This window comes from Struthio camelus, chromosome 32, assembly GCF_040807025.1.
Source record: "Struthio camelus isolate bStrCam1 chromosome 32, bStrCam1.hap1, whole genome shotgun sequence".
Classification (NCBI taxonomy): Eukaryota; Metazoa; Chordata; class Aves; order Struthioniformes; family Struthionidae; genus Struthio; species Struthio camelus.
In genome coordinates this window covers 379,576-400,410 of record NC_090973.1, presented here as the reverse complement: position 1 = coordinate 400,410, position 20,835 = coordinate 379,576, and the positions used below count along the sequence as shown (strand labels likewise).

The following is a 20,835-nucleotide window of genomic DNA, read 5'->3' as shown; positions in this document are numbered from 1 at the left end:
TGGCGCCCAAAACCGCGTTCCCGGCACCCGAGACGGCGTCGGCGTCCGGATCCGCGTTCCTGGCACCCAAAACCGCGTCCCCGGCACCCGGCAGGGCGTCGGCGTCCGGATCCGCGTTCCTGGCACCCAAAACCGCGTTCCCGGCACCCGGCAGGGCGTCGGCATCCGGATCCGCGTTCCTGGCACCCAAAACCGCGTTCCCGGCACCCGAGATGGCGTCAGCATCCGGATCCGCGTTCCTGGCACCCAAAACCGCGTTCCCAGCACCCGAGACGGCGTCGGCGTCCGGATCCGCGTTCCTGGCACCCAAAACCGCGTTCCCAGCACCCGAGACGGCGTCGGCGTCCGGATCCGCGTTCCTGGCACCCAAAACCGCGTTCCCGGCACCCGGGACGGCACCCGCGGCTCCCGAAACCGCTCCCAGGGCACCCAAATCCGCCTCGTCTGCACCCGAAATGGCGTTGACGGCTCCGACGCCGGTTCCCGGCCCGGCGGCGCCGCAGCAGGTGGGGTCGAAACCCTCTCCGGGGCCGGAAAGGGCGATTTTGGGGCCGGTGTCGTGGCGCCGCTGCCGCCCCCCGGCCCGACCCTGCCACCGTCCCCCTGAGTAAAGTTTGGGTTGGTTTTGGAGCGTTTGGGGAGTTTGGTTTGCGGCGGGGGTGGTGAGGGGGGGACGACACCCTCCCCGGGGGTGGTGGAGGCCCCCCAGAGTGCCCCGAATGGGGCCGAGGGACCCCCAAGTGGGGCTGGAGATCCCCAAGGGTGCTCCTGTGGGGTCTGGGGACCTTCGTATGGGGCTGGGGACCCCAAAATGAGTCTTGGGTCCCCCCCAAGGGTGCCCCAGATGGGGTTGAGGTATTGCAAGATGGGGCTGGAGACCCCTCAGGGTGCCCCGAATGGCGCCAAGGGTGCCCCAGGTGGGGCTGGTGACCCCCAAGGGTGCCCCTGGGGGGTCTGGGGATCTCATGCTGGGGCTCTGGACCCCAAAATGAATCTTGGGGACCTTCAAGGGTGCTCCTATGGGGTCTGGGGACCTTCATATGGGCTGGGGACCCCAAAATACGTCTTGGGTCCCCCCCAAGGGTGCCCCAGGTGGGGTCGGGGGGCCCCAAGATGGGGCTGGAGACCCTGAGGCTGCCCAAAATGGCACCAAGAGTGCCCCAGGTGGGGCTGATGACCCCCAAGGGTGCCCCTATGGGGTCTGAGGACGTCACGATGGGGCTGGAGACCCCCAAGGGTGGTCCTATGGAGTCTAGGGACCTCACGATGGGGCTGGAGACCCCCAAGGGTGGCCCTATGAGGTCTGGGGACCTCACGATGGGGCTGGAGACCCCCAAGGGTGGCCCTATGGGGTCTGAGGACCTCACGATGGGGCCAGGGACCTCGAGATGAGTCTTGGGGACCCCAAGGGTGGCCCTGTGGGGCCTGAGGACCTCACGATGGGGCTGGAGACCCCCAAGGGTGCCCCTATGGGGCCAGGGGACCCCCAGGGCACTGGAGACCACCCACCACGGCACAGAGAGCCGGATGCCACAGAGCAGCACTGCTTTATTGCTCGCCCCGATCCGGGATCCCAAACTGGGGTGGGTTCAACCCAACCGGGGTGGGATCAACCCAACCAGGGTGGGATCAACCCAACTGGGGGGGATCAACCCAACCACAGTGAGATCAACACAACTGGGGCAGGATCAACCCAACTGGGGTAGGATCATCCAATCGGGAGAGGGAACAACCCAACCGGTGCAGGATCAACCCAACCGGTACGGGATCATCCCAACCAGGGTGGGATCAACCCAACTGGGGTGGGATCAACCCAACCGGTACGAGATCACCCCAGCTGGAGTGAGATCATTCCCCACCAGAGTGGGATCAACCCAACCAGGGTGGGATCAACCCAATCGGAACAAGATCAACCCAAGCAGAGCGGGAACATCCCAACCAGGGTGGGATCATCCCAACCAGGGTGGGATCAACGTAACAGGTGGGATCAACCCAACCGGAGTGGGATCAACACAATGGGTGGGATGAACTGGGGCAGGATCAACACAACTAGGGAAGGATCATCCAATCGGGAGAGGGAACAACCCAACCAGGGTGGGATCAACCCAACCGGAGTGGGATCATCCCAACCGGGGCGGGATCAACGCAACCAGGGTGGGATCAACACAATGGGTGGGATCATCCCAGCCGGGGCGGGATCAACACAATGGGTGGGATCAACACAACCAGGGTGGGATCATCCCAACCGGGGTGGGATCAACCCAACCAGGGTGGGATCAACACAGTGGGTGGGATCAACACAACTAGGGAAGGATCATCCAATTGGGAGAGGGAACAACTCAACCGGTGCAGGATCAACCCAACCGGTACGGGATCGTCCCCACCAGGGTGGGAACATCTCAACCAGGGTGGGATCATCCCAACCGGGGCAGGATCAACCCAACCAGGGTGGGATCAACCCAACCAGAGTGGGTTCAGCACAATGGGTGGGATCAACCCAACCAGGGTGGGATCATCCCATCCGGGGCGGGATCATCCCAACCAGGGTGGGATCAGGCCTCACCAGAGCCCTCGAGGACATCAAGGCTCTCCGTGGTGACGCTGGGGCCCCCTGTGGAGACGCCTGGTCCCTCCCTAGGGACTCTGGAACCCCCCTTGGTGGGGACGCCGGGGCCCCCCTCAAGCTGGGCGTCAAAGGCGTCGGGGTCGGCGTCCTCGGGCTCCTCGTCCTCGGGCCGCGGGGGCGGCTCGGCGAAGTAGGCGTCGCGGGTGACGCCGGCCACCCAGCGGGCGTGGGGTGGGGCGGCCGTGAAGACGGGGGCCCCGGTGGCCCCGGTGGCCCCGGTGGCCGTCCCCGCCAGGAACCAGGTGCCGCGCTCCTCGCAGGCCAGCGGGGCCCCCGCGTCCACCTGCGGGACCCCCCGGCCCGGTGTCACCCACCTGCCCAGGCTGCAGCCCCGAAACGCCCCCTGTGGGGCCACCAAACTCCCGCCCAGAGCCCCAAAAATGCCCCAGGGAGCCCAAAAACACCCACCTGGAGCTCCAAAACCCCTCCAAGGAACCCCAAAAACGCCCCAGGGAGCCCAAAAACACCCACCTGGAGCTCCAAAACCCCTCCAAGGAACCCCAAAAACGCCCCAGGGAGCCCAAAAACGCCCACCTGGAGCTCCAAACCACCCCAAGGAACACCAAAATGCCCCAGGGAGCCCAAAAACGCCCACCTGGAGCTCCAAAACCCCTCCAAGAAACCCCAAAACGCCCCAGAGAGCCAAAAAACATCCCAGGGAGCCCCAACCCCTCCCCCAAGGAAGCCAAAAATGCCCTAGGGAGCCCCAAAACTCCCACCTGGAGCCCCCAAACGCCTGCCTGGAGCCTCAAAATTCCCACCCGGCACCCAAAAACGCCCTCGGGGGCCCCAAAACACCTGCAAGGAGCCCAAAATGCAGCCCAAGATGCCCCGAAACACCCCCAGGAGCCCAAAATCACCTACAAGGAGACCCAAAAGCACTCCGAGATGCCCCAAAATGCCCCCAGGGACCCCCAAAATCCCACCCAGAGCCCAAAATGTCCCCAGGGGCCCCCAAAAACTCCCACCCCGAGCTCCAAACCACCCCAAGGTGCCCCAAAATGCCCCCAAGGAGCCTGAAATGACCCACCAGGACCCCAAAGGGCCCCAGGAGGGACGCGGTGGCCCTGTCCCCACTGACCTGGCCGATGCTGCTGTTCTTGGGGACGGTGACACAGAAGGTGTCGGGGTGGGAGATGTCCCTGTCCCTGTCCCTGTCCCTGTCCTGGGGGCCGGAGCTGCAGGAACCCGCCAGCGTCACCTCCACGTTGACCAGGGCTTCAGGGAGGGCTGAGCCTGGGGGACACGGGGACATCAGGCATGGGAGGACGCTGGGGACACGGGTGATGGGGACACCCAGGGATGGGGACACCCAGGGATGGGGACATTGGGGACATGGGGACACTGGGGACATCAGGCATGGGGATAACCAGGGATGGGGATGCCAGGATGGGGCCACCAGGGGACATCAGGGATGAGGATAACCAAGGGTAGGGCCACCTGGGGCCACCAGGGATGGAGCCACCAGGGGACATCGGGGATGGGGCCACCAGGGGACATCGGTCACCTGGGGCCACCGAGGATGGGGCCACCAGGGATGGGGCCACCAGGGATGGAGGCACCAGGGGACATCGGGGATGAGGATAGCCAAGGGTAGGGCCACCTGGGGCCACCAGGGATGGAGGCACCAGGGGACATCGGGGATGGAGCCACCAGGGGACATCGGTCACCTGGGGCCACCCAGGATGGGGCCACCAGGGGACATCGGGGATGGGGCCACCAGGGGACATCGGTCACCTGGCGCCACCAGGGATGGGGCCACCCGGGATGGGGCCACCCGGGATGGGGCCACCAGGGGACATCGGGGATGAGGATAACCAAGGGTAGGGCCACCTGGGGCCACCCGGGATGGGGCCACCAGGGGACATCGGGGATGAGGATAACCAAGGGTAGGGCCACCTGGGGCCACCAGGGATGGAGCCACCAGGGATGGGGCCACCAGGGGACATCGGGGATGAGGACAACCAAGGGTAGGGCCACCTGGGGCCACCAGGGATGGAGGCACCAGGGCACATCAGGCATGGGGCCACCAGGGATGGGGCCAGCAGGGGACATCGGGGATGAGGATAACCAAGGGTAGGGCCACCTGGGGCCACCAGGGATGGAGCCACCAGGGGACATCGGGCACGGGGCCACCAGGGGACATCGGGGCCGGGGCCACGCACCGTTGGGGGCGAAGGGGGCCCAGCAGCGGGCGCCGGGGGCGAAGCGGTGCTGGGCGTAGGGCAGGCAGAGGGGCCGCAGGGCCGGGGCCGGGGGCAGCGGGCGCTCGAGCCGCAGCAGGGCCAGGTCGGGGCCGCGGCCCGGCCCCACGTAGGCGCCGTGGAGCCAGAGGCGGGCGCCGGCCCGGGGCGCGGTCCCCGTCGTCCCCACCGTCGTCCCCACCGTCGTCCCCGCCGTCGTCCCCGCCGTCGTCCCCACCGTCGTCCCCGCCGTCATCTCCGTCCCCGTCGTCACCACCGTCCAGGCCTCCGCCACCTGCCGCCTGCCGCCCCAGAGCCGCCGTCAGCCCCGCCGAGCCCGCCCGGACGCCTGGGCCCCGCCAACGCACGTGTGGGATGGGGAACCCGTCATGGCCACCCGGACGCCTGGGCCCCGCCAAGGCACGAGTGGGATGGGGAACCCGTCATGGCCACCCGGACGCCTGGGCCCCGCCAAGGCACGAGTGGGATGGGGAACCCGTCATGGCCACCCGGACGCCTGGGCCCCGCCAAGGCACGAGTGGGATGGGGAACCCGTCATGGCCACCCGGACGCCTGGGCCCCGCCAACGCGCCAGTGGGATGGGGAACCTGTCATGGCCACCCGGACGCCTGGGCCCCGCCAATGTGTGAGCGATGGGGAACCCGTCATGGCCACCCGGACGCCTGGGCCCCGCCAACGTGTGAGCGATAGGGAACCCGTCATGGCCACCTGGACGCCTGGGCCCCGCCAATGTGTGAGCGATGGGGAACCCGTCATGGCCACCCGGACGCCTGGGCCCCGCCAATGTGTGAGCGATGGGGAACCCGTCATGGCCACCCGGACGCCTGGGCCCCGCCAAGGCACGAGTGGGATGGGGAACCCGTCATGGCCACCCGGACGCCTGGGCCCCGCCAATGTGTGAGCGATGGGGAACCCGTCATGGCCACCCGGACGCCTGGGCCCCGCCAACGTGTGAGCGATAGGGAACCCGTCATGGCCACCCGGACGCCTGGGCCCCGCCAACGTGTGAGCGATGGGGAACCCGTCATGGCCACCCGGACGCCTGGGCCCCGCCAATGTGTGAGCGATGGGGAACCCGTCATGGCCACCCGGACGCCTGGGCCCCGCCAACGCGCCAGTGGGATGGGGAACCCGTCATGGCCACCCGGACGCCTGGGCCCCGCCAATGTGTGAGCGATGGGGAACCCGCCATGGCCACCCGGACGCCTGGGCCCCGCCAATGTGTGAGCGATGGGGAACCCGTCATGGCCACCTGGACGCCTGGGCCCCGCCAAGGCACGAGTGGGATGGGGAACCCGTCATGGCCACCCGGACGCCTGGGCCCCGCCAACGCGCCAGTGGGATGGGGAACCCGTCATGGCCACCCGGACGCCTGGGCCCCGCCAATGTGTGAGCGATGGGGAACCCGCTGCCCCGCCCGGACGCCTGGGCCCCCAGGGGTGGAGCGAAGGGCTGCCCGGACGCCTGGGCCCCCGACTCACCCGATGAAGCAGTGGGCGGCGCTCAGCACCCAGCTCTCGGCCACCAGGGCCCCCCCGCAGACGTGGCGGCCCCCGAAGCGCAGGCTGACGTACCAGGGCCAGGGCACGGCCGGGCCGGGGCTCAGCCGGGGCCCCCCCTGCATCCCGCAGCCTGGGGGGCGGAGGGGGGGGGTCAGGGCTGCCCGGACGCCTGGGCCCCTCCTGGATGCCTGGGAACTGCCCCGGATGCCTGGGTCCCTCCCGGACGCCTGGGCCCCTCCCGGACACCTGGGTCCCTCCCTGGACACCTGGGTCCCTCCCGGACTCCTGGGCCCCTCCCGGACACCTGGGTCCCCCCCGGACGCCTGGGTCCCCCCCCGGACGCCTGGGCCCCTCCCGGACACCTGGGCCCCTCCCCGGACACCTGGGCCCCTCCCGGACGCCTGGGCCCCTCCCGGACTCCTGGGTCCCTCCCGGACACCTGGGTCCCCCCCCGGACGGCTGGGTCCCTCCCCGGACACCTGGGCCCCCCCAGACTCCTGGGCCCCTCCCGGACACCTGGGCCCCTCCCGGACGCCTGGGCCCGCCGCGCGGGGACGCACCGAGGCACTTGCCGTCCTCGAGGCCGGGGGGCGGCGGCGGGGGCCGGGGGGCGAAGGCGGCCTGGGGCACGTGGCGGCGCAGCCAGGCGGCGTGGGCGCTGAGGGCCGCCGCCACCACCGGCCCGTGGGGCCGGGCGCAGCCCACGGCGAAGCTCAGCACCCCGGCCTGCACCCAGCGCCCGGCCTGGGCGCACAGGATCGGCCCCCCCGAGTCGGCCTGCCCCACGGCGGCGGCGTCACGGCGGGGCTGGGGGGGCCTCCTGCGCCCCCCATGTCCCCCCATGTCCTCCATGACCCTCCATGTCCCCCCATGTCCCTCCATGTCCCCCCATGTCCTCCATGTCCCTCCATGTCCCCCCATGTCCCCCCATGTCCCCCCATGTCCCTCCATGTCCTCCATGTCCCCTCATGTCCCCCCATGTCCTCCATGTCCCCTCATGTCCCCCCATGTCCCCCATGTCCCTCCATGTCCCTCCATGTCCCCCATGTCCCTCCATGTCCCCCATGTCCCCCCATGTCCCCCGTGTCCCCCCATGTCCCTCCATGTCCCCCCATGTCCCTCCATGACCCTCCATGACCCTCCATGTCCCCCCATGTCCCCCATGTCCTCCATGTCCCCCCATGTCCCTCCATGTCCCCCCATGTCCTCCATGTCCCTCCATGTCCCCCCATGTCCCCCATGTCCCCCCATGTCCCCCCATGTCCCCCCATGTCCCTCCATGTCCCCCCATGTCCTCCATGTCCCTCCATGACCCTCCATGTCCCCCCATGTCCCCCATGTCCTCCATGTCCCCCCATGTCCCTCCATGTCCCCCCATGTCCCCCATGTCCCCCCATGTCCCTCCATGTCCCCCATGTCCCTCCATGTCCTCCATGTCCCCCCATGTCCCTCCATGTCCCCCATGTCCTCCATGACCCTCCATGTCCCCCCATGTCCCCCATGTCCCCCATGTCCCCCCATGTCCCCCCATGTCCCCCCATGTCCTCCATGTCCTCCATGTCCCTCCATGTCCCTCCATGTCCTCCATGTCCTCCATGTCCCCCATGTCCCCCCATGTCCTCCATGTCCCTCCATGTCCTCCATGTCCTCCATGTCCCCCATGTCCTCCATGTCCTCCATGTCCCTCCATGTCCTCCATGTCCTCCATGTCCCCCATGTCCCCCCATGTCCTCCATGTCCCTCCATGTCCTCCATGTCCTCCATGTCCCCCCATGTCCTCCATGTCCCTCCATGTCCTCCATGTCCTCCATGTCCCCCATGTCCTCCATGTCCTCCATGTCCCCCCATGTCCTCCATGTCCCTCCATGTCCCCCATGTCCTCCATGTCCCCCATGTCCTCCATGTCCCTCCATGTCCCCCCATGTCCTCCATGTCCTCCATGACCCTCCATGACCCTCCATGTCCCTCCATGTCCTCCATGTCCCCCCATGTCCCCCCATGTCCCTCCATGTCCCCCCATGTCCCCCCATGTCCCTCCATGTCCCTCCATGTCCCCCCATGTCCTCCATGTCCCTCCATGTCCTCCATGTCCTCCATGTCCCCCATGTCCCTCCATGTCCTCCATGTCCCTCCATGTCCTCCATGTCCTCCATGTCCCCCCATGTCCTCCATGTCCCTCCATGTCCTCCATGTCCTCCATGTCCTCCATGTCCTCCATGTCCCCCCATGTCCTCCATGTCCCTCCATGTCCCTCCATGTCCCCCATGTCCTCCATGTCCCCCATGTCCTCCATGTCCCTCCATGTCCCCCCATGTCCTCCATGTCCTCCATGACCCTCCATGACCCTCCATGTCCCTCCATGTCCTCCATGTCCCCCCATGTCCCCCCATGTCCCTCCATGTCCCTCCATGTCCCCCCATGTCCCTCCATGTCCCTCCATGTCCCCCCATGTCCCCCCGTGTCCCCCCGTGTCCCCCATGTCCTCCATGTCCCTCCATGTCCCCCCATGTCCCCCATGTCCCCCCACGTCTCTCCATGTCCCCCCATGTCCCTCCATGTCCCCCATGTCCCCCACGTCCCCCACGTCCCTCCATGTCCCCCCATGTCCTCCATGTCCCCCCATGTCCCCCCATGTCCCTCCATGTCCCCCCATGTCCTCCATGTCCCCCCATGTCCCCCCATGTCCCTCCATGTCCCCCCATGTCCTCCATGTCCCCCATGTCCCCCCATGTCCCTCCATGTCCTCCATGTCCTCCATGTCCCCCCACGTCTCTCCATGTCCCCCATGTCCTCCATGTCCCCCATGTCCCCCACGTCCCCCACATCCCCCACGTCCCCCGTACCTGGCAGGCGCCACGGCCGCCCTCCGGCACCCCCCCGCACACCATGGTGGCCCTGGCCGGCCGCGCCAGCTCCCGCCGCCGCAGGGTGCCGTAGAGGCAGTTGCAGGTGTCCGGGCTCAGCAGGTCCAGGGGGGCCTTCTGCAGCGGGGCCCCCGCCGGCAGCGACACTGCGGGACCCAGGCGTCCGGCCGTCACCCCATGGGGCAGCCCGCCGGCCAGGAGCCGCCCCATGGCACCCAGGTGGCTGGGAGCCACCCTATGGGACCCACCTCCATGGAGGACCCAAGTGTCCTGGTGTCACTCCATGGGCACCCATCTCCATGAGCACCTAGGTGCCCGGGCGCCACGCTATGGGGACCCACCTCCATGGGCACCCAGGTGGCTGGGAGCCACCCTATGGGACCCACCTCCATGGAGGACCCAAGTGTCCTGGTGTCACTCCATGGGCACCCATCTCCATGAGCACCTAGGTGCCCGGGAGCCCCGCTATGGGGACCCACCTCCATGGGCACCCAGGTGTCCAGGTATCACCTCATAGGGACCCACCTCCATGGAGGACTCAAGTGTCCTGGTGTCACCCCATGGAGACCCAACTCCATGGAGGACTCAAGCATCCTGGTGTCACCCCATGGAGACCCACCTCCAAGGAGGACACCCAGGTGTGTCCAGATGTCACCCACAGGGAACTGTCCCCCCCCCCCACCAGGGGCCCAGGCGTCCGGGACTCACCGTTCTCAGCGACGTAGCCCCAGCCGGTGACCCAGCAGGTGGTGCCGAAGGCGAAGGGGTGGCGGGGCCGGGGCAGGCAGATGGTGCCCACGCGGGGCCCCAGGGTGGCGGGGGTGGCCAGGCGCACCAGCGCCAGGTCGTGGCCCCCCTGCACCCCCCGGTAGTCCTCGTGGACCACCAGGGCCGCCACGGCCCGCTCCTGCCCCCCGGCCTCCTTCAGCCGCAGCCGCCCCAGCACCACCCGCCACTCGGACGGTGCCACCCGACTCCCGTTGGACCTGTGGGTGACAGACGGAGGCGGCCCCGACCGCCGTCTAGGTGCCCCAAGGCCATCTGGGTGCCCTGGGGGGGGTGGTTCTAGGTGCCCCAAGGGGATCTGGGTGCCCCCAAGGGTGTTGGGTTTCCCAAAGGGGTTCTAGTTGCCCCAATGAGAGCTGGGTGCCCCCAAGGGTGTTGGGTTTCCCAAAGGGGTTCTAGGTGCCCCAAGGGGATCTGGGTGCCCCTAAGGGTATTGGGTTTCCCAAAGGGGTTCTAGGTGCCCCAAGGGGAGCTGGGTGCCCCTAAAGGTTTTGGGCTTTCCTACCCGTACTGGGTGCTCCTATGGGGCTCTGGGTGCATCAAAGGGATCTGGGTGCCCCTCAGGGGTTCTAGGTGCTTCTACGGGTTCTAGGTGCACCAAGCGGACCTGGGTGCCCCTAAGGGTCTCGGGTGCCCCCCCCAGGGGGTTCTAGGTGCCCCAAGGAGACCTGGGTGCCCCCATGGAGTTCTAGGTGCCCCCGTAGGGTCTAGGTGCCCCTATAGGTTCTAGGTGCCCCTACAGGTTCTAGGTGCCTCTATGGAGCTCTAGGTGCCCCAAAGGGTTCTAGAGTTCCCCGCCGGGTTCCAGGTGCCCCCCAAAAGGTTCCGGGCGCCCCGAAAGGGGTCGCGGGCGGCAGGACTCACCCCTGGAAGCAGTGGGCGGCCGAGAGCACCCAGTCGGGGGCGAGGAGGGTGCCGCCGCAGACGTGCTCGCCCCGGTGCTGCAGGCTGACCTGCCAGGGCCACTCGCCGGGGCGGGCGTCCGAGCCGCCCACCACGCGGCCCAGCTCCCGCTGCAGCCCGCAGCCCGCCTCTGCGCCGGCGGCGGCCGTCAGCCCCGGACGCCTGGGCCCGCTCCGGGCCGCCCCGCGTCCTCCTCCCTCCCTCCACCCATCCCACCACCGGCCGCCGACTGTTGCACCACCGCGGTGGCAGGAAGCGTTTCATCAGCCCCGGGTTGGGGCCGGAGGTGGGGGGGGGGAGGGAAGTGGGGGGCCCGGATGCCTGGGCCCCCGGGGTGGGGGTGGGAGGTGCCCGCGTTCCCACGGTGCGGGGTGCCCGCGTTCCCACGGTGGGGGGAGAAGTAGAGGCCGCCCGGATGCCTGGGCCCTCTCAGGGGTGGGGTGTGCCCGGACGCCTGGGCCCCTTGTCGGGAGGGGGTGGCCGGATGCCTGGGCCCCTTGTGGGGGGTCAGAGGGTGCCCAGATGCCTGGGTCCTCTCGGGGGTGGGGTGCCCGGACGCCTGGGCCCCTTGTGGGGGGTCGGGGGTCCCTGGACGCCTGGGTCCCCTGCGGGGGGGGTGGGGTGCCCGGATGCCTGGGCCCCTTGTGGAGGGTCGGGGGGTCCCCGGACGCCTGGGTCCTCTCGAGGGTGGGGTGCCCGGACGCCTGGGCCCCTTGTCGGGGGTCGGGGGTCCCCGGACACCTGGGTCCCCTGCAGGGGGGTGGGGTGCCCGGATGCCTGGGCCCCTTGTGGGGGGTCGGGGGCTGCCCGGACGCCTGGGTCCTCTCGGGGGTGGGGTGCCCGGACGCCTGGGCCCCTTGTGGGGGGTCGGGGGTCCCCGGACGCCTGGGTCCCCTGCAGGGGGGTGGGGTGCCCGGATGCCTGGGCCCCTTGTGGGGGGTCGGGAGCTGCCCGGACGCCTGGGTCCTCTCGGGGGTGGGGTGCCCGGATGCCTGGGCCCCTTGTGGGGGGTCAGAGGGTCCCCGGACGCCTGGGTCCCCTGCGGGGGGGTGGGGTGCCCAGATGCCTGGGCCCCTTGTGGGGGGTCAGAGGGTCCCCGGACGCCTGGGTCCCCTGCGGGGGGGTGGGGTGCCCAGATGCCTGGGCCCCTTGTGGGGGGTCAGAGGGTCCCCGGACGCCTGGGTCCCCTGCGGGGGGGTGGGGTGCCCAGATGCCTGGGCCCCTTGTGGGGGGTCAGAGGGTCCCCGGACGCCTGGGTTCTCCACCAGCCTCGGGGTGGGGGGAGGGGGAGCAGGAAGAGGGAGCGGCCAATGGGAGGGGAGGGTGCGCCTCATGAATATGCGTGGGCTCATTTGCATACATCTCACCTGCCGGCGGCGTCGGGGTCGCCGGGGCGCCGGGGTCGGCGTCTGCGGAGGCAAAATGGGGGGGGGGTCGGGGTCAGAGGTCAAAGCCGGAGACCCCCCCCTCCTCCCCCCGAGGGACCCAGGCGTCCGGGGAAGGCGGGAAGGGGGGAACCTTCCGCCCCTGAGCTCCACCCCAGCGGCCCCCGGCGGGGCCCAGGCGTCCGGGGCCCCTCCCCCGGCGCGGCCGGGCTTATTTTGGGGTTTGCAAGGGGAAAATTCCTGCAGCGGCGCGGCCAGTAGGACCGGTCAGGTGGGTCGGGGAGCCCGGACGCCTGGGCCCCCGGAGAGCTCCCCCGGATGCCTGGGCCCCCTTAGGGCTCCCCCGGACACCTGGGCCCCCTTAGAGCTCCCCCGGACGCCTGGGCCCCCGGAGTCATCCCCCGGATGCCTGGGCCCCCTTAGAGCTCCCCTGGACGCCTGGGCCCCCTTAGAGCTCCCCCGGACGCCTGGGCCCCCTTAGAGCTCCCCCGGATGCCTGGACCCCTTAGAGCTCCCCCGGACACCTGGGCCCCCGGAGAGCTCCCCCGGATGCCTGGGCCCCCTTAGGGCTCCCCCGGACACCTGGGCTCCCTTAGAGCTCCCCCGGATGCCTGGGCCCCCGGAGTCCTCCCCCGGACACCTGGGCCCCTGGAGTCCTCCCTCGGATGCCTGGGCCCCCTTAGAGCTCCCCCGGACGCCTGGGCCCCTGAAGGCAGCCCAGATGCCTGGGCCCCTGGGAGGGCCGCCCGGACACCTGGGCCCCTGGAGAGTCTCCTGGATGCCTGGGTCCCCCAAGTACCACCCGGACGCCTGGGCCCCTGAAGTGCCACCTGGACGCCTGGGCCCCCAAAGTGCTGCCCAGACGCCTGGATCCCCCAAGTATCACTTGGACGCCTGGGCCCCTGAAGTGCTGCCCGGATGCCTGGGCCCCTGAAGTGCTGCCTGGACGCCTGGATCCCCCAAGTATCACCCGGACGCCTGGGCCCCCAAAGTGCCGCCTGGACGCCTGGGTCCCCTAAGTATCACCCGGACGCCTGGGCCCCCGAAATATCACCTGGACACCTGGGTCCCTTGGGGGGAGCCTGGACGCCTGGGCCCCCTAAGTACCACCCGGACGCCTGGGCCCCCGAAGTGCCGCCCGGACACCTGGGCCCCCAAAGTACCACCCGGACGCCTGGGCCCCCAAAGTGCTGCCCGGACGCCTGGGTCCCCAAAGTGCTGCCCGGACGCCTGGGCCCCCAAAGTGCCGCCCGGACACCTGGGCCCCCAAAGTACCACCCGGACGCCTGGGCCCCCGAAGTGCCGCCCGGACACCTGGGCCCCCAAAGTACCACCCGGACACCTGGGTCCCCAAAGTGCTGCCCGGACACCTGGGTCCCCCAAGTACCACCCGGACACCTGGGCCCCCAAAGTGCTGCCCGGACGCCTGGGCCCCCGAAGTACCACCCGGACGCCTGGGCCCCCGAAGTGCCGCCCGGACGCCTGGGTCCCCCAAGTACCACCCGGACACCTGGGTCCCCCAAGTACCACCCGGACACCTGGGTCCCCAAAGTGCTGCCCGGACACCTGGGTCCCCCAAGTACCACCCGGACACCTGGGCCCCCAAAGTGCTGCCCGGACGCCTGGGCCCCCGAAGTGCCGCCCGGACGCCTGGGCCCCCCCGGTGCTCACAGGCCAGCAGCAGGAGCAGGAGGGCGGCGCGGCGGCGCATGGCGGGGGCCGAGGCGTGTGCAGGCGTGTGCAGGCGTGTGCAGGCGTGTGCGTCCGTGTCCGCGTCCCTCCGGCGTCTCCGCCCGGCCCCGGAGCCGCTTTTAACCCCCCCCGGGCACCTGCCCCCCCCCCATGGTGGCGGGGGGGGGCACCGGAGCTGCCCCGCCCGGCCCCGCCCGCCCGGACGCCTGGGCCCCCGCACGGATTTGGGGGTGGGGGGGGGTGAGGGGCACCCCGGACGCCTGGGTCCCATGGTTTGGATGGGGGTGGGGGGGGGTCCAAGGACATGGCTGCCCCCCCCCCCAAAACTACCCCAAAGTGACCCGGACGCCTGGGCCCCCTCGGCCTGGCTGGGCCCGTTTGGGGCGCCCGGACGCCTGGGCCCCAAGGAGGGGGGGGGCGGTGACTGTGCCGGGGTGCCCGGGGGGGGTGAGTCACCCCCCTCCTCCTCCCCCACACCGGATGGGGGGAGGGGAAGGGACCCAGGTGTCCGGGGAGGGGGGGGCCCCCCCCCCGGGGGCCCAGGCGTCCGGGAATCCGGCCCCCCCCCCAACCGCCCTCCCTATTGGGGGGGGAGACCCCAATGGTGGGGGAGGGGCAGCACCCTGTCCCCCACCTCGTGGGGGGGTGGGAAGGGGGCGGGGCCTGGGAGGAAGTGGGCGGGGCTCTGCGGTCTGGCTGGAAGGGGGCGGGGGTGGCCCGAACGCCTGGGTCCCTTGTTGGGGGGAGGGGGAGGCATTGGGGTGGGGGAGGGGGGGGCTCCCCGGACGCCTGGGTCCCCGGAAGTGGGGGGGATTTGGGGGGGGGCATTATGGGGGAGGGGAGCCCCCGGATGCCTGGGCCCCCCCCACCCCGAGGTGGGGGAGGGGACATTGGGATGGGGGAGGGGGGGACCCGGAAATCTTACCCCCCCCCCACCCCATCTCGGCCCCCTCCCCCCACCGCCTCGGACTACATCCCCCAGCAGCCCTCGCGGCCGCTTCCGGGCGGCGCCCACCAATGGGAGCGCGAGGGGGCGGGCCGAGGCGGGGACGGTGAGCGGCAGCGGCGGCGGCCAATGGGAGCGCGGGGGCGGGCGGCGGCGGCGGCGGCGGCGGCGGCGGCGGCTTGAATGGGGGCAGCGGCGGCGGGAGGGGGCTATTATGACGTATGTCGGCGGCGGCCAATGGGAGCGCGGGGCCGGGCGGCGGCGGTATGAATAGGGGGCATTATGACGAGCGGCGGCGGCGGCCAATGGGAGCGCGGAGGCGGCGGCGGCGGCGGCGGCGGCGGCGGCGGCGGCGGCGGCGGCGGCGGCGGCGGCGGCGGCGGCGGCGGCTTGAATGGGGGCAGCGGCGGCGGGAGGGGGCTATTATGACGTATGTCGGCGGCGGCCAATGGGAGCGCGGGGGCGGCGGCGGCGGCGGCGGCGGCGGCGGCCTGAGTGGGGAGGGAGCGGGGCGGGAGGGGGCATTATGACGTATATCGGCGGCGGCCAATGGGAGCGCGGGGCCGGGCGGCGGCGGTATGAATAGGGGGCATTATGACGAGCGGCGGCGGCGGCCAATGGGAGCGCGGGGGCGGGCGGGCGGGCGGCGGTATGAATGGGGAGGGAGCGGGGCGGGAGGGGGCATTATGACGTATATCGGCGGCGGCCAATGGGAGCGCGGGGGCGGCGGCGGCGGTATGAATGGGGAGGGAGCGGGGCGGGAGGGGGCCGTGACGAGGCGCGGGGGCGGCGGCCTGAATGGGCGGCGGCCAATGGGAGGGCGGGGGCGGGGCCGGGCGGCGGCATGGCGGCGCGCGCGGCCCTGTGCGCCGCGGGCCTGGCGCTCTCGCTGTACGCGCTGCACGTGGAGCGCGCGCGCGCCCGCGACCCCCAGTACCGCGCCGCCTGCGACCTGGCGCCCGCCGTGTCCTGCTCGCGGGTCTTCGCCTCCCGGTGAGCCGCGGGGGGGGGGGGGGCGGAGCTGGGCGTGGCACGGCACCGGGGGGGGCGGTTGCATTGCACCTGGGGGGGGGGTTGCATTGCACCGGGCTTTGCGTTGCATTGCACCGGGGGGGGGGGTTGCATTGCAGCGGGGGGGGGGGGTTTGCGTTGCAGCGGCGGGGGGTTGCATTGCACCGGGCTTTGCTTTGCATTGCACCGGGGGGGGGGGTTGCGTTGCACCGGGCTTTGCTTTGCATTGCACCGGGGGGGGGGGGTTGCGTTGCACCGGGCTTTGCTTTGCATTGCACCGGGGGGGGGGGTTGCATTGCACCGGGCTTTGCTTTGCATTGCACCGGGGGGGGGGGTTGCATTGCACCGGGCTTTGCATTGCACCGGGGGGGGGGGTTGCGTTGCACCGGGCTTTGCTTTGCATTGCACCGTGGGGGGGGGTTGCGTTGCACCGGGCTTTGCTTTGCATTGCACCGTGGGGGGGGGTTGCATTGCACCGGGCTTTGCTTTGCATTGCACCGGGGGGGGGGGTTTGCATTGCACCTGGGGGGGGGTTTGCATTGCACCTGGGGGGGGGTTTGCATTGCACCTGGGGGGGGGTTGCGTTGCAGCGGCGGGGGGTTGCGTTGCACCGGGCTTTGCTTTGCATTGCACCGTGGGGGGGGGTTGCGTTGCACCGGGCTTTGCTTTGCATTGCACCTGGGGGGGGGGTTTGCATTGCACCTGGGGGGGGGGGGGTTTGCATTGCACCTGGGGGGGGGGGGGTTTGCATTGCACCTGGGGGGGGGTTTGCATTGCACCTGGGGGGGGGTTTGCATTGCACCGGGGGGGGGTTGCATTGCACCGTGCTTTGCTTTGCATTGCACGGGGAGGGGGGCGGCATTGCACGGGGGGGGCGGGGGGCATTGCACGGGGAGGGGGGTTGCTTTGCATTGCACGACGAGTTGCATTGCCCCGGGGGGGGAGGGGACGCAGGGGACACGGCGTGGGGGGGGGGGACACGGCGTGGGGGGGGGGGACGCCGCCCCCGCGGTCACCCCGCTGCCGGGAATCGCGTTGCGCCACCCGGCCGGGACGCCTGGGCCCCCGCGGCCTTGGCCCCTCCCCCGCGGGGTAAACACGGCCACGTGGCGGGGGGCGGGGCGCGTGACGTCATCGCACGGGGAGGAAGCCGGTGGGCGGGGCTTGGGGGTGGGCGGGGCCGAGGAGCCACCGCGCAGGGAGGGGCAGCGAGGGAGGAAGCCGGTGGGCGGGGCTTGGAGCGGAGTGGGCGGGGCTTGGAGCGGAGTGGGCGGGGCGCATGGAATCATCCCTCGGGGCGGGGGGGGGAACCTCTCGGGCGGGGCTTGGAGCGGGGTGGGCGGGGCTTGGAGCCGAGTGGGCGGGGCCAAGGAGCCATTGTGCAGAGAGGGCGGAACCCCGCGGGTGGGCGGGGCCTGGAGCGGGGTGGGCGGGGCCTGGAGCGGGGTGGGCGGGGCCCGGAGCAGAGGCCGGGGGTGACACCGGCCCCCCGCCCGCAGGTGGGGCCGGGGCTTCGGGCTGCTCGAGGGGCTGCTGGGCCGCGACAGCGTCGCCAACCAGCCCAACAGCCTCTACGGCGCCGCCTTCTACCTGCTGCAGGGCCTGCTGGGTGCGTGGGCCGGCCGGCCAGGGGTCCCGGGGGGCCACCGGGGAGCCGGGCGCCTGCTTGGGGGCCACCGGGACTCTCATATGGGTGGTTGGGGGCCACCGGGAGCCCCGTGTGGGTGGTCGGGTGCCCCCAGGAGCCCCGTGGTGCAAGTGGTTGCCCCCAGGAGCTCCATGCGGGTGGTTGGGGGCCGCTGGGACCACGATGTGGGTGGTTGGGGGCCTCCAGGAGCCCTATGTGGGTGGTTGGGGGCCCCTGGGACCACGATGTGGGTGGTTGGGGGCCACCGGGAGCCCCGTGCGGGTGGTTGGGGGCCCCTGGGACCACGATGTGGGTGGTTGGGGGCCCCCGGGATCACCATGTGGGTGGTTGGGGGCCTCCAGGAGCCCCATGTGGGTGGTTGGGGGCCCCTGGGACCACGATGTGGGTGGTTGGGGGCCACCGGGAGCCCCATGGTGCAAGTTGTTGCCACCAGGAGCCCCATGTGGGTGGTTGGGGGCCCCTGGGACCACAATGTGGGTGGTTGGGGGCCACCGGGAGCCCCGTGCGGGTGGTTGGGGGCCCCTGGGACCACGATGTGGGTGGTTGGGGGCCCCCAGGAGCCCCATGTGGGTGGTTGGGGGCCCCCGGGATCACCATGTGGGTGGTTGGGGGCCACTGGGAGCCCCATGTGGGTGGTTGGGGGCCCCCTGGGACCACGATGTGGGTGGTTGGGGGCCACCGGGAGCCCCATGGTGCAAGTTGTTGCCACCAGGAGCCCCATGTGGGTGGTTGGGGGCCCCTGGGACCACGATGTGGGTGGTTGGGGGCCCCCAGGAGCCCCATGTGGGTGGTTGGGGGCCCCCGGGATCACCATGTGGGTGGTTGGGGGCCACTGGGAGCCCCATGTGGGTGGTTGGGGGCCCCTGGGACCACGATGTGGGTGGTTGGGGGCCACCGGGAGCCCCATGGTGCAAGTTGTTGCCACCAGGAGCCCCATGTGGGTGGTTGGGGGCCCCTGGGACCACAATGTGGGTGGTTGGGGGCCTCCAGGAGCCCCATGTGGGTGGTTGGGGGCCCCTGGGATCACCATGTGGGTGGTTGGGGGCCACCAGGAGCCCCATGTGGGTGGTTGGGGGCCCCTGGGACCACGATGTGGGTGGTTGGGGGCCACCAGGAGCCCCATGGTGCAAGTTGTTGCCACCAGGAGCCCCATGTGGGTGGTTGGGGGCCCCTGGGACCACAATGTGGGTGGTTGGGGGCCACTGGGAGCCCCATGTGGGTGGTTGGGGCCCCTGGGACCATGATGTGGGTGGTTGGGGGCCACCGGGAGCCCCATGGTGCAAGTTGTTGCCACCAGGAGCCCCATGTGGGTGGTTGGGGGCCCCTGGGACCACAATGTGGGTGGTTGGGGGCCACTGGGAGCCCCATTGGGGTGGTTGGGGCCCCTGGGACTCTCATATGGGTGTTTGGGGGCCACCAGGAGCCCCGTGTGGGTGGTTGGGGGGCCCTGGGACTCTCATATGGGTGGTTGGAGGCCACCAGGAGCCCCGTGTGGGTGGTTGGGGGGCCCTGGGACTCTCATATGGGTGGTTGGAGGCCCCCAGGAGCCCCATGCGGGTGGTTGGGGCCCCTGGGACCATGATGCTAGTGGTCAGGTGCCCCTAGGAGCCCTCTGTGGGTGGTTGGGGGGCCCTGGGACCCCCATGCGGGTGGTTGGGGGCCCCTGGGACTCTCATATGGGTGGTTGAGGGCCACGAGGAACCCCATGCAGGTGGTTGGGCCCCTGGGACCACAATGTGGGTGGTTGGGGGCCACCGGGAGCCCCATTGGGGTGGTTGGGGGCCCCTGGGACCACGATGTGGGTGGTTGGGGGCCACCAGGAGCCCCATGTGGGTGGTTGGGGGCCCCTGGGACCACGATGTGGGTGGTTGGGGGCCACCGGGAGCCCCATGTGGGTGGTTGGGGGCCCCTGGGATCACCATGTGGGTGGTTGGGGGCCACCAGGAGCCCCATGCAGGTGGTTGGGCCCCCTGGGATCACCATGTGGGTGGTTGGGGGCCACCAGGAGCCCCATTGGGGTGGTTGGGGCCCCTGGGACCATGATGTGGGTGGTTGGGGGCCCCCAGGAGCCCCGTGGTGCAAGTGGTTGCCTCCAGGAGCCCCATGTGGGTGGTTGGGGGCCCCTGGGACCACGATGTGGGTGGTCGGGTGCCCCCAGGAGCCCCATGGTGCAAGTGGTTGCCACCAGGAGCCCCATGTGGGTGGTTGGGGGCCCCTGGGATCACCATGTGGGTGGTTGGGGGCCACCAGGAGCCCCATGTGGGTGGTTGGGGGCCCCTGGGACCACGATGTGGGTGGTTGGGGGCCACCGGGAGCCCCATGTGGGTGGTTGGGGGCCCCTGGGATCACCATGTGGGTGGTTGGGGGCCACCGGGAGCCCCATGGGGGGGGTTGGGGCCCCTGGGACTCTCATATGGGTGTTTGGGGGCCACCAGGAGCCCCGTGTGGGTGGTTGGGGGACCCTGGGATCACCATGTGGGTGGTTGGGGGCCACCAGGAGCCCCATGTGGGTGGTTGGGGGCCCCTGGGACCACGATGTGGGTGGTTGGGGGCTGCCAGGAGCCCCATGTGGGTGGTTGGGGGCCCCTGGGACCACGATGTGGGTGGTTGGGGGCCCCCAGGAGCCCCATGTGGGTGGTTGGGGGCCACCAGGAAGCCCATTGAGGTGGTCGGGTGCCCCCAGGAGCTCCATGTGGGTGGTTGGGGGCCACCAGGAAGCCCATGCAGATGTTTGGGGGCCCCCAGGAGCCCCATATGGGTGGTCGGGTGCCCCCAGGAGCTCCATGTGGGTGGTTGGGGGCCACCAGGAAGCCCATGCAGATGTTTGGGGGCCCCCAGGAGCCCCATGTGGGTGGTTGGGGGCCACCAGGAAGCCCATGCAGATGTTTGGGGGCCCCCAGGAGCCCCATATGGGTGGTCGGGTGGCCCCGGGACCCCCATATGGGAGGTGGGAGGCCCCCCTTGACGCCGCCCCTTCCCCCCCCCCCCCGCAGGGCCGGTGCGGGGCCGGGCGGCGGCGGCGGTGCTGGCGCTGAGCTCGGCGCTGGCGGCGGCCGCCTCGCTCTACCTGGCGGCCGTGCTGCTCTTCGGCCTCGGCGACGTCTGCCTCGTCTGCGCCGCCACCTACGGCCTCAACGGGCTCCTGCTGCGCCTCAACCTGCGCCGCTGGCGCCGCCTCCGCCAATAAAGGGGCCCAGGCGTCCGGGCGCTGCCCTCTTCCCCCCCCCCCCCAAACCGTGGAGGACGACTGGCTGAGAGTCCTTTGTGG

At 70.8% G+C, this 20,835-nt stretch overlaps 2 protein-coding genes across 2 annotated transcripts; one reads left to right on the top strand and one right to left on the bottom strand.

Moving 5' to 3' along the window:
- Positions 1-1,523: 1,523 nt before the first annotated feature.
- Positions 1,524-14,268, bottom strand: PRSS53 (serine protease 53). Its single transcript, XM_068923354.1, has 10 exons — positions 13,942-14,268; positions 12,253-12,294; positions 10,847-11,015; positions 9,905-10,182; positions 9,176-9,342; positions 6,893-7,109; positions 6,312-6,462; positions 4,792-5,111; positions 3,708-3,862; positions 1,524-2,909 (listed from the first exon to the last, which is right to left on the bottom strand). The coding sequence occupies exons 1-10, from the start codon at positions 13,979-13,981 to the stop codon at positions 2,553-2,555; spliced, it is 1,896 nt and encodes a 631-aa protein (XP_068779455.1). The 5' UTR covers positions 13,982-14,268; the 3' UTR covers positions 1,524-2,552.
- A 1,453-nt stretch (positions 14,269-15,721) lies between these two features.
- Positions 15,722-20,825, top strand: VKORC1 (vitamin K epoxide reductase complex subunit 1). Its single transcript, XM_068923347.1, has 3 exons — positions 15,722-15,901; positions 17,419-17,528; positions 20,561-20,825. Exons 1-3 carry the CDS (start codon positions 15,753-15,755, stop codon positions 20,752-20,754), a joined length of 453 nt encoding a protein of 150 aa, XP_068779448.1. The 5' UTR covers positions 15,722-15,752; the 3' UTR covers positions 20,755-20,825.
- The last annotated feature ends 10 nt before the right edge of the window (positions 20,826-20,835 follow it).